At 40.2% G+C, this 16689-nt stretch overlaps 2 protein-coding genes across 2 annotated transcripts; one reads left to right on the forward strand and one right to left on the reverse strand.

The window, feature by feature from the left end:
- Positions 1–2086: 2086 nt before the first annotated feature.
- Positions 2087–11019, forward strand: LOC104518461 (RH-like protein). The gene is made up of 10 exons (XM_010172890.1): positions 2087–2216; positions 3487–3673; positions 3896–4046; positions 4709–4850; positions 7154–7311; positions 7623–7760; positions 7993–8123; positions 8978–9057; positions 10335–10408; positions 10993–11019. The coding sequence occupies exons 1-10, from the start codon at positions 2087–2089 to the stop codon at positions 11017–11019; spliced, it is 1218 nt and encodes a 405-aa protein (XP_010171192.1).
- A 2019-nt stretch (positions 11020–13038) lies between these two features.
- Positions 13039–16601, reverse strand: TMEM50A (transmembrane protein 50A). Its single transcript, XM_010172891.2, has 6 exons — positions 16508–16601; positions 16011–16123; positions 15538–15605; positions 15245–15337; positions 13577–13637; positions 13039–13246 (listed from the first exon to the last, which is right to left on the reverse strand). The coding sequence occupies exons 1-6, from the start codon at positions 16598–16600 to the stop codon at positions 13201–13203; spliced, it is 474 nt and encodes a 157-aa protein (XP_010171193.1). The 5' UTR covers position 16601; the 3' UTR covers positions 13039–13200.
- Between the last annotated feature and the right edge of the window lie 88 nt (positions 16602–16689).

The raw sequence follows: 16689 nt of genomic DNA on the forward strand, positions 1-16689 counted from the left end.
GCCTGGCATCCTGAGGGGAAAACGGGGGTAAATCCATCGCCTTTGGGGTGATTTTTCCCTGAGTGTTAATGCTGATGGTGACAAAAGAGCTAATTGTGTTCATTTGACCAGGGCAAGATGGTGGAAGGAGTTCAGGGTCATTCTTATCCTGGGTATGAGTCCGAAGGGTTTGTCTTGTCTTGTCAGGAAACAGATGAAAGCTAATTAGATATATTGAATTTATAAACCACACAAAGACAATGCATTAGTTAGCTAAATCCATTTCTAAACTGCTGTTTCAGCTGTTACCCTTTTTTTCTTGTCTAGAGAAAATTCACCAGGTGTTCTAGTTCTGCCAGAAAGTCCTTTGGATGCTGTTCAGGGGTTTCTGAAATGTGGGTAAAGATACTGAACTTAGGGTTTTATTAGGCTTAAGTAAAAGCAGGTAAAGAGATTGGATACTGTGTGTGAGGAAAGTGCAAGTTACCACCACAAATGCCAACCTTTCACAGAAGGTTGAAAACTGTTATTGTGCCATGTAGCCTGGCTATGCAGGAGGAATGTCCTAAAATGTAAGTGAACTGGAATTTTTCTGCGTATGTTTTTGTCTCCTACATATTTCTGTCACCAGTAGATGGCTTTCTACCCGTTTGTATGTGTTGTTACTATCTCAAACCCCAGCATGCAGGCACAGCACTCATTTGAAATGGCCTCGAAATAGAAAGTCTGAGGCATAATTACACTACTTTAATCAACTGGACTTTAATCAACCTGAACAAAGAAGTGTTCAATTTACCAAAAGCCCAGTGAATACTGAGAAGATAATAATGTTCATATTATGGATTCATAAACTCTCTGTCCTCAGCAGTTAGATAAGACATAATCTTACCTAACAAATTACCATGTGTGTATGTAGGGATATACTGAACTTAGCCCTGCTCATGTCCCCAAAATGTTCATTCTAATGGCTCCTGCTTTGAAAAAAAAGACAAGAACAACCAAATCCTGTGCTTTGCCAAAAGGCTCAGAAGCCCCAAGGCGACAGGTACCTTGTAGTGACAGAAGCTGATACACTTCTGGATGAAGGCTGGCTCTGAATTGAAGACTGACGAGGGCATGGCTCTGTGGTTTGGTTCACAGAATCACGGAATCACAGAATGTTGGGGATTGGAAGGGACCTCAAAAGATCATCCAGTCCAACCCCCCTGCCAGAGCAGGAACCTCAATGAGATCACACAGGAAGGCGTCCAGGCGGGTCTTGAATGTCTCCAGAGAAGGAGACTCCACACCCTCCCTGGGCAGCCTGTCCCAGGGCTCTGGCACCCTCACCGTAAAGAAGTTTCTTCTCAAGTTTAAGCAGAACCTCCTGTGTTCCAAGCTGGTTCTCAGTTAAAAGCCCGCAGGGCTCTGAATGGGGCTCTCTGCCTGCGACTTCCAGCCTGGGGATCACCAGGGTCTTCCCGAGTGTTCACTGTAGCTGTTTCCATGGCCATTCTATAAACGACAGACTGATCTTGCAGGTAGTGCAGGAAACGCTCCATCATCCTTCACATGTCCAGAGACTCATCATTCTCTGGCATTGGGTTGGATTCATCTCTTTGTTGTGGGACATGGTGTAGAGCTGTAGCCTAACCAAGCTGAGAATCACCTTGAGAATCTCAACAAGACCTTCCCTGACCTTTAAATGAAGGGACTTGGGTCTAGGATGGATAGGAGCAATGAAAATAAATAATGGTTTTGCATAAACTTCAACATCCTACTCTTAGGAGTCCGTGTTCTTCTTTGCTTGCCATGGAGCTGAGAGAGAAGGCTCAGCAGCAGCTGAAGTACCACACGGATGGATCCCGGAGCGTTGCGGCGTTGGCAGCTCGGTACGTCTGCGTCCATCAGTGCTTCTTGAGTTCAGCCCATCTCAGTTGGGGTACGTTTGGGCTCCTGACATGCCACAGATAAGGAACTCTTCCTTGCTGACGCCTCTTGGGCTTTTTATCTCTCTAGAGTTTTTATTCCTACCCCCCACAGCTCCTTTTCTACTGGTTTGAGGTTACTGGAACCCTTTTATAGAAAAACCATTAATGTGTTTGCGCTGGATGTAGCCTCGTGCACAATGCCTGCTCATTACCGCAGCTTCCGACACAGCCTGCCCTGGCTCATCCTCTTTCTGGAAGCTCTTTTCATCGTCCTCTTTTACTTTTTCCCAGGTGATGGTGCATCCAGATCACACATTTCCTACCCAGGTAAGATCAGCAGCCTTGCTGTGAAAGGAAGGGTTAATGCCCACTTTTATTTTGCAGTGCAACAGAGATGGAATTGAGCGGGTTTGTGTGTTTGTTAGTCAGAAATGAATGTTTTTACTGCCCTTTCAGTACCCTACCGTGCCATGTACGGTGCATATTTACTTATATCAAAGCCAAGACAGCAAAGGAAGACATGAGTGATATTAAATTGCATTGCTGGTCTGTTTTCTGCTGCCTGTTTGTGGTAATTTTGGCTCCTATGAACGTAACAAACTTTGGAGGGCAGGCAGTGCTCTGTGTTCAGTGCCTGCCTCTTGTGAGGTCTTGGCATGCGAAGGCATCGTTGTGCTACAAAGCAAGAATTCAGGATGGCAGTGTTTTCTGTTTGAATGCTTGATGTAAATAAATGAAGTGAATGCAGTGGAATTAAAGGTTTAAATATATTCTGGAGATGTGTTTTGTGCGTTGATCAAAGGAATGTTTTATCAGATTAGGCTACGGCCATAATGTGTAACGTATTTACAGTGTTGTGCAAATATGAGCTGATTAATCCTCATTACATTCTTGTGTTACCCTCCCTGTTTTATAGCTTGAATAATGAGATCTACTTATTTGCAGTTTCATATTTTGCTGTACACAGAGCCCAGCACAACCATTTGAGAATATGACTGTTAGCATGTCCCAGGGGACACTTCCAGGCCTACAGATCCAAGAGCTTCTATCTTGTACAGCCTCTACCTTTTATGCAATTATGCTACTTTCCATATTAAACTCTTCCTACTGCTATTTCTGTTCCTTCTACCCAGATGAGGACATCATACAGGTTTCTCTTTGTAACTCATTTCTTCCCTAACACCCTCAAGGAATGAATCAGCACTAATTCACAGTAACTCTCCGTGAAAAGTCCAACTTAAGCTTTTTAAATTCACCTCAGGAAAAATAAATGTCCAAATTTCATTGGTAAATGTACTTCACTTCTGTCGCGCTTTATGACCTCTTAACCCCCATCCTGTGGCATCGATTCTGATCACTTTGTAAAAATAAATTCAGGGTCAAGGGAATTGTTTTTCTGATTACTTATGGATTGGAAAGCAAGCTCTGGAATTCTTTACAGGTACTAAATAATAATAATAATGGCACCCAAATTTTTATCTGAAGTTCTTCTTAGGTTTTTTTTGTTGGTTTTGGGGGTTTTTGTTTTTTTTTTTAAAGCAGAAATCCAGTCTGCATTAACAACTTCACCGCTGTCGTGGTCTTTTCTGTCATGCAGCTTTTCAAGATGTCAACCACATGGTGATTTTTGGATTTGGCTTTTTCCTGATGTTTCGGAAAAGATACGGGTTTAGCAGCACTGCATTCAACCTCCTGGTCATTGTACTTGGTGTCCAGTGCTCCATGGTGATAGAAGGTTTATTAATTTTCCTTCTTAAAATGGCCAACGAAGATCGTCTGAAAAGGTAATTAATTTGTGTTAGAATTGGATTAATCTAGAACTGCTGATTGCTCTTTGTGGAGGATAATACCTTGTTATATGGGCCTGTTGGCAAATTAGCACCATCATATTTACAGACATTTTAGAAGACTTTGGGGTTTTAAGTACATTTTACTGTGTCAGTCTGTCTTTGTTGGCCCTGGTGTGGTCCTGATACAAAATGATCTTTTTCTTTCTTTTATTGCAGAATAACAAAGGCTGCTGTGAGTATGACTGCTGTGGTCATCTCCACTGGAGCTCTTCTTGGCAAGATTAATCCTGTACAATTAATTCTGATGACAGTTGTGGAGATAATAGTTTTCCATGTGAGCAGATGGATCAACAACACATTCCTGCAGGTACAGTAGTATGATTTCCAGGCACATTGGGACTCTGGAATGTTGCCTTTTGATGGTTTGTTAGTGCTCTGCTGACAGGAACATCAGTGTGTTTTATCTCACCTAGATTGTGGCTGTGTTTTCATGAAGAGATGAACTCTGACTTTGAGAATAGACTTAAGCACATCAAACCCCAAACCCTGCATGGTCTATATCTATATAATTGGCTGTTTCTTGGTCTTGGAGGGTGAGATGATCTGATGGATTGGGATGTAGTGCATTTGGCCATGCTCATGCCCTGACCATCCCCAACACATGAATGAAAGCCTTGACCTACACTAAGGCACTAACTGCCTTTAAACTGTATCCCCTCCCTGTGTCAGTTCAGCCTGGAAGATTTCCAGTATGGATGGTTTTACCAGCCCAGTCTGGGCAGCAGAATCAGCCCTGCATTTAATGTACAATGTAAACATACCCCAAACTCTCTGTAAATGAATTGTGTGTTTATGAGCTGCATTGAATTCAGATAAGTTAATCTCACACAAATAACTCACACAGAAACTAAGGGACTGTGAAAATAAATTTATTATAAGGAGGTTACGTGAGCAACTATATCAGGAACTGCACCAAAGGCTTCCTGTGGGATGAAATAAACCACAAATTTGATTATTCTATTGATACAGGTTCCAGATAATATCAGCATGATGCATGTACACCTGTTTGGAGCCTACTTTGGTCTGGCAGTCTCCTCATGCTTCTCTGAGCCATCACCAAGGTCTGAGAAGAATGCGAGTACCCCGAAGTCAGACTTATTCTCCATGTTGGGTAAGGCATTTGCTTTAACATCTCGGTTAGAAGAAGAAGTTGAAGAGAGAACATAAGGCATGTTTCTGGGGGTTGGCCACAGCACGCTGAAGCTTTTGCATCCAAAGTGCAGGTCTGAATGCAGCCAAGCATAGAAACCTGCTGCTGCAGCTGCTGCTGTGTTTCGTGGTTTCTGACAATGAGTTGGTGAGTCTCAGCATGTTTCCTACCAGGCATATGAGCCACTTCTGCAGTGGCAGGAGCTTAGTTTGCTTTGTCAGTCTCAGCATAGGGGCTATGGCAGGTTAACTGTTCCCTCTCCCAGCTAAGTTGGCTCCTTTTGGGCTTTCAGAGGCATATTGGTAAGGACCTGTGCCCCAAAGTTGAGGTCATTACTTGTATTTCAGTACTGCTTACAGTTCCCAGCTGGGGCCAAGGCTCAGTTTTGTTTTGCAAGGTGCCATACAGAGATATAAAAAGGGAGTCCCTGCCTAGTAATGGAAATGAAAAGATAAAAGCCTGATGAAGGGTGAGGAATATGATACAGACAGGCAAACGAGAAAGGATCCGAGTGGTGATAGGCTGAATGTATGGGAGTTCTGTTCTTTTTCTTCAAGAAGCAATTTGGTTTTTTCATTATCATGACTTTGTTGTGTAACTGCCACCAACTGAACTAAGATCTTTCTGTGAAGGCCCACAGAGTCTAATTCTTGGTCAGTCTTTGCCCAGTTTAGGGAAAAAGAAACTTAAATGCTGCTCTTTTGAGTCTCTGAAGTTCTTGCTTTGCTGGAGAATTCGAGATCAGTATTTTAATCTAACTCATCAAGACACTGTTAAGCCTTCATTATAATTTTCGTGCAACTTGCTGCAACCATGTGCTTGTTATCTGGAGTAATTATATTGCCATGTCTTGAAAAATTCCTGAGGTAACCTTGGCAGAAAGGAGCAATTGAGCAGGCAAATTCTTTGTAGTTCCTTTTTGCATCCTGCTTCTGAGGGCTGCGTGAAGGGTGCTGAGGTCCTTCACCCACATTTGGACTCCTATTGTGACTCTTTTATTTCCATAGCTGAACAGATATTCATAAGAATGCTTTGGTGGCATTAGTAGATTGTTTTTTGGGTTTTTTTTTTAATGACTGACTGACTACCTAATCAATGGGAACAAGATTGTCATAGTGCAGCTCATTCCACGAGTCCTCACTGCTACTGTGAGTTTTGAATTGCCAAAATGGCCTCTTCTGTCTGAGAGGCATGGTTATCACTGCCTTGGTGCAGCAAAAAGGTGAAAATTAGCCATGGAAATTGGATTTCAAGGAGCCAAGATAAGCTGGTACAAAAGCAGCAGCTGCCAGGGTTGCTGGAAGGTGGGTTTAACTGTTGTGCTTTATAGTGACAATGCCCGTGTCACTTCTTAATTGACTTGAACAAGAACACTTCAAATTTTACTGTCAGGTGAATTGCACAAAGGTCTGGTACCTCTGTGGCATGGAGAGCAGAATATTAACTATGGAGGTTGACTGGACAGCAAAAAATAATGACTGGACAAGGCAAAAGAAACTGTTCTGGGTTGTGTAGTCAGACATCTGTGCACTTAGAGCTGTGCCTGACTCGGGAGCAGAGGCAGAGATTGAAACGTGCGCTCTGATTTAGTGCAAGGCCACCGACTTCCCTCTGCTGGCTGGAATTTGATCTCTGCGTGTGATTCCCTGTGCACAGACAAGATGTGTCCTGCCAGTAGTAAACGTGCTTTATAGAGGCTGAGGTTCCTCAATGCTGACAATTAGGGCCCAGGTCACAGAAGCAGGAGAACCTGTTTTCATTCCTGTTCTTATTGAAGCCTGTGTGGTCATAAAAGTTTTGACTCTGTGCAGTGACCTTACAGGAGGAAATTTTGGCCAAGGACATTGGAACAAGCCCCTGGTACCTGTGTGGAACAGGCAGGATGCTGATTGTTTGGGAATCAACAGTGGAATTGTTCCCACTTCTATCTGAACCTGTGTTTAAGGGGACAATAGATAGGGCAAAGCTGATGTTAAAGGTGCTCTTGAAAAGAGAACTCACTTCCACTCAGCGAAGGACGGGTCAGGTGCCAGCAGAGCTGTGCTGTGGCTCTATGTTTGCCATTACAGTCCTGTGTTTCTGGGAAGGTGTTGGTTTAGCAGGCAACTCTCAGGGCTGTCTGCATTGTGAATTGTTATCCTTTGTTTACAATGTGTGAATTATAGTGAATGCAGAATAGGGGCTGGAGCCCTCCAGAGAGAGCTGGTGATAGATTCACTGTGTCTGAGTGCAGGTACTGATAGCTGCTTGTCTTTGTCTCCAAGGTACTCTCTTTCTCTGGGTATTCTGGCCAAGCTTCAATTCTGTACTAGCTGTGAACAAGAGCAAAGCAATCTACAACACCTACTTCGCCCTCGCAGTCAGTGCTGTAACTGCCTTTGTGTTGTCTGTGCTGACTACAAAGGATGGAAAATTCAGCATGGTAAGACATGAGAGAAAACACTGTATGGAGAAGATATTTTTTCTGATACTCTCAATAATAGACTGAAAGTGTAATAGCTATTAAGTAAAAACACGTCCAGGTTTTCAGCCTGACAGTCATGGTAAGCCTCCCAAGCTGAAGCTGTAATTTAGAAATTCTGTTCTCAGATGGTAATTTACAGTATACAGAGGCCCAAATTCACCCTAAAGAGATTGCCCTTGCATGAGAATAGCAATCTCTGATATTAGGCTGCTGTAAGATAAGCAATGACTGAATTTTCACTCATGGTTTTTTGTTGTTGTATTTTACAGACTCACATCCACAGTGCAGTACTGGCTGGTGGGGTCACCATTGGTTATGCAGCACACAGTATCGAGTATCCTTGGATTGCAATGATTTTGGGTCTGCTTGCCAGTGTGATAGCTGTATTAGGATCTTACTGTTTACAGGTATTACTCAAAACCTGAAATTGTTTTTGTAGAAGCTGTCTAAACCTCTTTTCCAATGTAGGATACCTCAAGGGAAACCTCTCTATCAAAGCCAGGAAACCTGGAGTCTTTTTGAGCAGAGCACAGAATTGCAACTTGCAAGACCAAAGTTCATTTTCTAGGTCTGCCATAGAAAATACTCAATCATCAACTTGTGTTTCTGTGTATCAATTAAACCTTTTCTTCTCCCCAGAGATGCCTGAATCCTGCTCTCAAGATTCATGATGCCTCTGGAGTTCATTTCACTTTTGGCTTGCCTGGTGTGCTTGGAGCTCTTGCCCAGGTTGTTCTCTTAGTAATAAAAAACTGGACTAATTTACCAAGGTACATAAATTCTTGCTATTAAATAATAAGCTCAGCTAATAATTATTGTAGTATGCCTTGAGAAAAACTCTCATACATACAGAAAGCCTGAACATCATCACAATCAAATAATGTTATACCAGATAAGATAATCTCTGAAGTCCAAAAAAGTCAGTAAAAAAGACTTTCAGAGTTGAGCAGACTTTAGATCAAAACTTTAATATTAACTTTTGTTTTCTATCTCCCTTTTTATTTGGTGTTAAATGCAGCAGACATGGGAGACAAAGTCAGAGGGTGTGCATCCTTCCAAGACTCATTTTGGCCTTTGTGGTGTGTTTTGGGGAGCTTTGTATGCTAATATGAGATGGGGCAGAAATCAGCATTTCTCTTCACATGAGGCTTTAACTCAAGAATGCCAGTTTGGACTGAAGCCAGACTGGACACTGAACTGGAAAGCATACTTGGGGAGATACCCTGCAAAAGGTGAAGGGCTCAGTTAAGGATATTCTCCAGAGGTTGTTTTGATCTGGCACTGGCATCTCATTTTTGCAAATCAAAGTTGTATCATCCAAGAAGTTTTCTGATTTTCTCAATATACACAGGAATGAATCACAGCGCAACGGCCTTACACTTCTCGTCATATTCTTACTGAAACAAACAAATGCAATGAAATTTTAGTACCACAGTGATGGTTTCTGAAGGCAAAATATGTCCTCTGGTCTGTATTAGGCTTCTGGTAGGATCTTTTAAAACATCTAACTGCAGCTGCAGCAAGATTCAAGAATAACATGTTTTTTCTGAGAGGTTTTGATGTTAAATGTCTTAATGCTAAATTCAGCAACTGTAAAAGGTGAAACACTTGTTTTGCTTTTCAGTCTGGGTTATTTGGTCATGATTAACATTGCTGCCTTCTGCGTGACCATCAGTGTTGCCTTGATAACAGGTTTTATTACAGGTCAGTATTAAAAACCATGTTTTAGTAATATCTTCCTCATTTCCTTGGGGCAAGGGGTATCTCATCTTCCTGCACCTGCTGTCACATCAGTACAACCCTGTGCAGGAAGAGGCCAGTTTAACTGGGGCTCTGACATGTGTTCCTGTGGGTAAATTGTTTGTAGAAGCCATGGGAAACACAAATGCCAGGGACTTTTTAGAGCCAGTCTTTTGAAGAAGAGATGTATTCAACATCACTAACCTAGCAGCACCAGTCTTTCATTGGTGAAGTTTATTTTAACAGATGTTTAACAGCTGCCTTCAAATTTCAGACAGGAGATATGTGAGGATGAAAATATTTTTACGTTTGGATATTGTCTTAGTGAGAAAAATGCTGTCAAGAGCTTTTCACTTTTTAGGCCAGTTGGTATAAATCTGCAAAGTTTCACTAACGTCGGTAGCTTGCATCAGCCACGCTTTGATCACTAGTGGTTTGGATCATCAGGGCTCATGTGTTTCCCATGTGACATTCTGTTTTCTGGCAGCTGCTGTTTTTCTATAGCTTTTAACTCTGTCTCCAGTAAAAGAGACATGAAAAGATGAGAATTGCTGTGAAATATACTCTTAAAATGATTTTTTTTGTGCTTTAATTGATCTGAAACCTTTGCATCACCTTAAGTGTGATTAAGAAGTTGAACTAATCAAGCAGATTTTTAAAAAACATTCAGCTAAAATAACCAAGCATTCAGTGTTTAACCAATTGTTTAAAAATCTAGATGTTTGCATCTGAAATCCCAAGCTACCAGTAGTGATAAGCACAATTGTTTTAAATACACAGGCAATTTTTGTGCGAGAAGTTAATAATTTTTGATGTATTTTTAGAATCTGGCAGGCTGTTTAATGGGGTTTTACCTGGAGTAATTAATTTTTAATAACACAGGCCTTGATCCTGGCAAGCTTCTCTCTTTGTATTTAAGGTTAACTTAAGTCAAGGGGCTCTGCTGAAGCTTTTAGTTTTGAATGTGTATTTTGAATATTTGAATATTTGAATATTATGTGTATTTTGAATTTTAGTTCTGAATGTGTATTTTGAATGTGTAACATTTTCTATGTTACATTTGGATGTGTGTTAATAAAAAACCTGCAGTTACACACAATCTTCCCCTTTACCTGATGTATATATTTATATTTGATATATATATTTTTACAAATAGGTTTATTCTTAAACCTCAAGCTGTTTTAAGACCCCCTTTCTCTGATTTATATATTTATATTGGATATATATGTTTTTACAAATAGGTTTCATCTTAAACCGCAAAATCTTTAGGACCATCCCCGTATCAAAGTACTTTGAAGACCAGTTTTACTGGGAGGTGAGTTTCAATGTAAAATTAACTGTACAGGAGTATATATAGCACCTTGATGAAGAACTGTATTTGAATTAAAAAGGAAGGAGGACAGTTCCATGTCACAGCATGTTTTCAGTGCCTGGTTTGAAGCAGATGAGCTGTTCCCACAGCTGACCCTGAACATTGTAAATGCAGGAAGGGATTGTCGGAGCCGCTGAGGGCACGGGGCTAAATCTGAAATGATCTTGTTTGTTGCAACACGTAATCTTAGGTGCTCAGACATCCTCTGGGACTGACTGCCCTGACCTCTGTGCTTCACACACAGTCCCTGAGGAGACCTGAGCAGCATCTAAGTGAGAGATTTTTTGAAGCCAGTGAATGAAAGGTGCTTTTTATGAAAACAGACCAAAGCTTCATGGCCTTCATGGCTGCAGAGTGGCTATGCAGTCTGATGCACAAACACAGGCCTTGGGCACCTTTAGGTGCTGAACGTGATGCTGTTATCTGAATTACAGAAAAAAGAAATAATTAAAATAATCTAATAAGGTTTTCCAGTGTAATGATTTGATGCATAAAATGTTCTGATACAAGAATATTTGTCTTTACAGTTTCCCCGTTTGGCTGTTGGATTTTAAATGGAGGAACCCAGACAACAGATTTGACCAAGATAAGATTTTCCTGTTTGTCACTAGAGAAAATGAATAGCTATGATGAGCTGAAAGAGCACTTGCATATCAATTCTTAGGCTCAAAAAACCCGTCCCAATCAACACACAAAAAACTAGTAACAAACTATTCTAGTTACTCTTGAAAGTTAAGAGTATAAATTTACAGATGCAGACTTACAGTGCATTTAGCTTTTCTGCTTTGCTGGTCTTACCTTAAATATTGTTTTGTAGGATATGTACAAAAAAGTTGGCCTAATTCATTGCTGTAATTACTTCTTAATCAAAATTCTTGGATACTTTAAACTATTTTTACCTCTCAAGTTTAAAAGCCAAAATATGTATTTTAAAGTATAATTTTTCAGGAGTACCTACTCATTCTTATCCAGCAAAGCGTCAAAGTACTTGTTTTTAAGCTAAATTAATTCTGTTGAAAGCCTTGTTAAGCAAGGATTTGATGAGTGAGCTGGATCAGGGCCAGAACTCTGCATCTTGCCAGACTGAACTCAAAATCTAAGTTATCTGACTGCTTAAAGAAAAATCTATAATTACTTGGCTCAGGCTAGCTATTTGGAAGTTCAAATGGCAAGAAATTAAATTGTTCTGCTTGTGGATGGTGTCCCTGAAATCAATGGTATTACTCATATTTAGATTTGGCAGCAAACCTCAAAACAGCCTGTCTGTGTGGTGACATGGGGTCAGCTGCCCAAAAGGCTCTGGCTGCCCCAAGAGTGGGGACAGCTGGAATGGCTGAGGGTGTCAAGGCTGGGATCCCACCAAGATCTGGTGTCTTATATCGAGCTGTTTTACTCCGAGACAAGCAGGGGGTTTGGTGCATGAGCTCAGGCAGAGGATTCTGTGCAAACAAACCCTGGGTTTTAAATGAATTGTGATCCTCAGTGTTTTTTCTTTGTTTCAAAATAGGTGACATAGAAAAACTCTTTCAAAAATGCTTACATAATAAAGTAAAAATGTCATTGTTTTTATTTATTCAGCACACTTGCTTAAAAATGAAGTAATGAGGAAAATGTAACACTGAAGACAAGAGTTCTTTGATGCTCGCTGCAGTAATGCGTGCTGACCTCAATTCGTTCCTTAGGGATTAAGCAAAGTAGATCTCTAAGGTTAAAGAAATGTGAGACAGGTTTCAAGTAATGAACAACTACTTGCAGGGGAAAGGCCAGTTTTTCTTATTTCCAGGTCACAAAACAGCCACTGACAGTGATATCCAACCTGGATACACACTGAAATATTTGTAGTACCTCACAGTTACCACACTGCTACCTGTGTAATGGTATAATCCAGGCTCAACTCGTACACTTCACTTGCTTAACTTTCCAGCAACCAACCAAATTTAACTGCTTCTGCTGTTTTCTAGCAGGAGTGCTTTTAAGGAATAGAATTTTATTCCCTCTTTTTTCCCCACGTGTCTTTAATCATTGATTTCTTGAGCAGCTAGCCTAGGGGGGATGTATAAGAAAGGGCAGATACAGGATCAAAATTCTCCCTGGTAGTGTCTGTCCCTGTGATAAGAATACTCTGCCTTTGTTTTACAGTGCTTAGAAAATAGTTGACAGGGAACTTTGTGGATGAGCTGCTTCCATCTAGAGCCACTACCCAATTTGTATTTGTGCCTCTACAGCATCATCCACAGCAACAGTAAGTTGTTCCTCATTATCACCACAGGATAAATTACATATATTGTGCAACAAAAGCCACACACGAGTTAAGTTTTTAAACTGAAGAACTGGTTATATTGTCCAGATATAGGAAATATTTAATAAATATATGTTAAAAAGTAGGTTTAAAGCATTTTTAGTAGGTCTTGGATGGTAAATTACATCATAGAAACAGCTGGTTAAATACATCCATTTTCCACTATACTATTTACTTGTAGCAAACATCATATCATAAAAGTGACTGCCATGGTTACGTTTAGCAATTGTACAGTTGTCAAAAACATGATGACATTTAAATCAACATATGAGAGTAAAAAAAATTAGAGTAGAACCAGAATTTTTAGTGCTATGATTTAAGTTTTCCTTGTTTTATCTTTAGACACAATTGAGGGTTGTTTACAAAATAGTTTTACAAAATTTTGGGAGTGTGCAGTTAAAAAACCAGCATGGCCAATGCACTTCCACGGACGTGTTCATTGCCACAGATCTTCAGTCCGACCAAATTTGAAGACCAGTCCTCTGTTTAAAACAGAATAAAGGGACATGAGTACATAACAGAGCAAATCAAATACCAGTATTTTAAATAACATGATTTCAGGGAACAAGTTACAGTATTTGTAAATCCAGCTCCTGGTCCTGCCACAAAACCTGTGCAGGCAGAGCCTAGAGATCTACTGCCTTTCTCAGCAGAACTATTCACCTATTCACAATATTCAACTATATTTTGTAACTATTCACCCGTGTCTAGTTACAAAACAGGGCTTAAGAAAAAAACAGATTACAGCAAGTTTGGGTTTTAATCATTATAAACAAATTAGATAAGAAATAAACAAAGGAATGTAGTCTTACCCAAAAAAGATGAACGCATTCTGGAAAAAAACAGCTATTCCTGGGTATACTACTGGTTTTTCTAACAAAAGAAAGAATCTCCATAAATTTTTGAGAAGTAATTTTCAAGAATATCCCATCGCTGACATTTCAGAAACACTAAATCACACTATGTTGGCAAATATATTCAGTTTCATTTAAATATAAACATTTGGAGTCTAAGCACTGTGACAGTCCTAAGGAGCTGAGTTAGACAGAGGGCTCTAAGGACTTTTCATAAGGACAACTAATGACAAAACAAGGGGAAATGGGTTTAAACTGAAAGAGGGGAGGTTTAGATTAGACATTAGGAAGAAGTTTTTCACTGTGAGGGTGGTCAGACACTGGAACAGGTTGCCCAGAGAAGCTGTGGCTGCTCCTCCCTGGAAGTGTTCTCGGCCAGGCTGGATGAGGCTTTGAGCAACCTGGTCTAGTGGAAGGTGTCCCTGCTGATGGCAGGGGGGTTGGAACTGGATGAGCTTTAAGGTCCCTTCCAACCCAAACCATTCTATGATTCTGTGATTCTATGTAGGATTCCCAACCAGATACAGAGGTGAAGTGACAACAAACATTTACTGCTGTTTCTACTACCTAACAAGCCTAAGCCAGATTGTTCTTGCATGGAATTAAAGACACTACTGTGCAGCTCATAAACCCCTTTCATGCTCTGACAAGATGGTCCCCTCCCATCTCTGCTGCTCAGTTGTAACAGGGGACAAGCATAAGCCTTACCCCTGGCTGGAAAGTTAATTAAGTGGATTTTGTGCCCCACAGAATCATTTAGCTGTCCAAGTAAAAGAATTCTCTCCTGTTTTCTAACTCACAATGTGCATCTCAAATACAATGCTCATAAAGTGTTTAATTACCATATGGGATTGCACATCCTGCTTGGAATGTGTGTGTAAGTATACACATTATTCATATATAATGACAATATATAAAATGGGAGAGCACAGTAGTAGCACTACTGTGCAACTAATGCACTTTGATTTCCCTGAAAATCCCCTATGAATCAAGCAAAGCCAAAGCTGATGAGAATGTAAATTAAACAAAACCACGAGTGTGCCTTGACTGGTGTGAAATTCACTTCAGCTCCAGGTACAAGTAGTAGCTACACATTTACTTAAATGACCTAACTTTAAAAAAAAAAACAGAAGAGGGTAATACTGTAAAACAACACTGTTGTTTTCATGTCTTTCTCAAGATTTGCCTTCACAAAAAGTTACCGTGGTACATGTTAAGGTATGAATTTAAATAGGCAATTTAAATTCTTTTTTTTCCTTTTCACTAATTTAGCTTATAGGCTTTGGGAGCAATTTGCACAAAATCAGTCATTTTTATTCTGGGAATAAGTGTTCACTCAGGGCAGGGAATTATTCCCATGTAACTACAGCAGTTTCATTATGTCAGTACAGCTCCCAGGTAATCAGGACCTGTGTTTCTAATGAGGCTAGTTGGAAGCTTTGTGACTTCTGTAAGAAGATAAAATCCACCTCGATAGTAGTAGATAGTATGGAACAGTGGTGTGTAGAACACTGGAACTGGACCTGCCTAGAAACTATCTAAAAATAAGCTCTAAAGTTCAATAGTCATTTAAAATAATTTAAACTTTCAAAACCAGATCAGGTCACGTTCCCTACTGCATCTTACCTTTAACAACGTAGCCTCCAAAAAGGATCCACATGGAAGCAATGAGAGATCCAAAAGCCATCATAAACCCAATGAACAGCCAGATCCGAGCACCTTGAAAAACACACACGGATGTTTTGCGTCCGAGTGCGGACACTTGAGACTTTCAGCATGTTTTTGTTTCAGAGCATCTTTGTGCCACACCAGAGCTATGCACAGATACACAACGTGCACACTGGAACAGTTCTGAAAACTCTTCCAAGACTGAATGGCTTCACAGATCTATCGCTACGCGACAGCCTACGCCACGGTACCTGTTTGTCCTAAACAGCCCTCGCTGTAACTGTCACCCCGCACCTGGCCGTTAGACACCGCGTTGATCCTGCGTGAGGAACAAGGATAAAACTGGGTAAACAAAGATCAAGCAAGAAGTGTTTCCAAAACAACAGGAGAAACTTCTCAGAAACCTATATAAAAAGGATGATTTATTTCTTGTGGATTTTGGGTGGTTTTTTTTTTTCTTTTTAAAAGGGAACAAGAATAAAACTTAAAAAGCATTTCTCCAAAGACTTTACAATAAGACTTAGACCTCTATAACAAGTTTATTTAAAAAAAAAAAGTTTCCTTACTATAGATATCTAAAAATATAAGATATTAAGAGATAATCAGATAGTAACTTGATTTGTTATTCTTAGTTACCTCTCCATTTAAAGACTATGTGTTCTTTTATTAATGGCATAAAATAGGTTCTAAGAGTGTGTAGCTCTGATCAAGAAATTACACTTACATTAGGAATGCAATAGTGGCTATAACCCCACAAGCATGGTACGAATGGTTGAAGTCTTCCATTTTAGGGTATTTTACAGCTGCATCTATGATTATCCACCAACCTGTAAAAAACTGTTAAAAAAGAAGAAAGCATAATAGCTTAAAATATGAACACAAGCCTTTTAACAACATCTAAGATGCTCTAGGAAAAAAATAACCTTAATATAGAAAATCATTTTTACAGTCTCCAACTCAGAGTGAACTGACAGCATAACTAGATTTGCTGTCAACTTAGGAAGAAGGTTAAATACAAAATTTACCTACTCCAGGGATTATTACGTGAGTAGAAGCTGCAAAAATTAAGTCACACGTGGATGCAAGCACCCAGAACAGATTTTTTTGTTAACTCTGCTGCTACATACAAGGACAATGTATCCTCGTTCTTTTATTTTACTTCCAAACGTCTAATTTTAGCTCCTGGATGACAGTACATCTACAAGAACTGAAACTACGTACCAGCACCCCCGCAGCAACTGAAGCGATCGTGTTCCGTTTCTCTCCCCAGTCAACACACTCCGAGCACCTCAGGCTCTCGAGAAAACCGGACATTTTTCAGTCCTTTGAAGAACTGAAGAAGAAAAACAGACATTTATTTCCATGAGGAAACCCCTCCCGCGCCCAGGGGCTGCCGTGCAGCA

Source organism: Antrostomus carolinensis, unplaced genomic scaffold (genome assembly GCF_000700745.2).
Source record: "Antrostomus carolinensis isolate BGI_N321 unplaced genomic scaffold, ASM70074v2 scaffold47557, whole genome shotgun sequence".
Classification (NCBI taxonomy): domain Eukaryota; kingdom Metazoa; phylum Chordata; class Aves; order Caprimulgiformes; family Caprimulgidae; genus Antrostomus; species Antrostomus carolinensis.

Coding starts and splice junctions, on each gene's coding strand:
- LOC104518461 (XM_010172890.1), top strand. CDS start 2,087: ATGCCTGCTCATTACCGCAGCTTCCGACACAGCCTGCCCTGGCTCATC. Junction 7,761..7,992: donor TAGGATCTTACTGTTTACAG/GTATTACTCAAA, acceptor TCTTCTCCCCAG/AGATGCCTGAATCCTGCTCT. Junction 9,058..10,334: donor GATAACAGGTTTTATTACAG/GTCAGTATTAAA, acceptor TTTTACAAATAG/GTTTCATCTTAAACCGCAAA.
- TMEM50A (XM_010172891.2), bottom strand. CDS start 16,600: ATGTCCGGTTTTCTCGAGAGCCTGAGGTGCTCGGAGTGTGTTGACTGG. Junction 15,606..16,010: donor GCCACTATTGCATTCCTAAT/GTAAGTGTAATT, acceptor TTCCTCACGCAG/GATCAACGCGGTGTCTAACG. Junction 13,247..13,576: donor AATGCGTTCATCTTTTTTGG/GTAAGACTACAT, acceptor TGTTTTAAACAG/AGGACTGGTCTTCAAATTTG.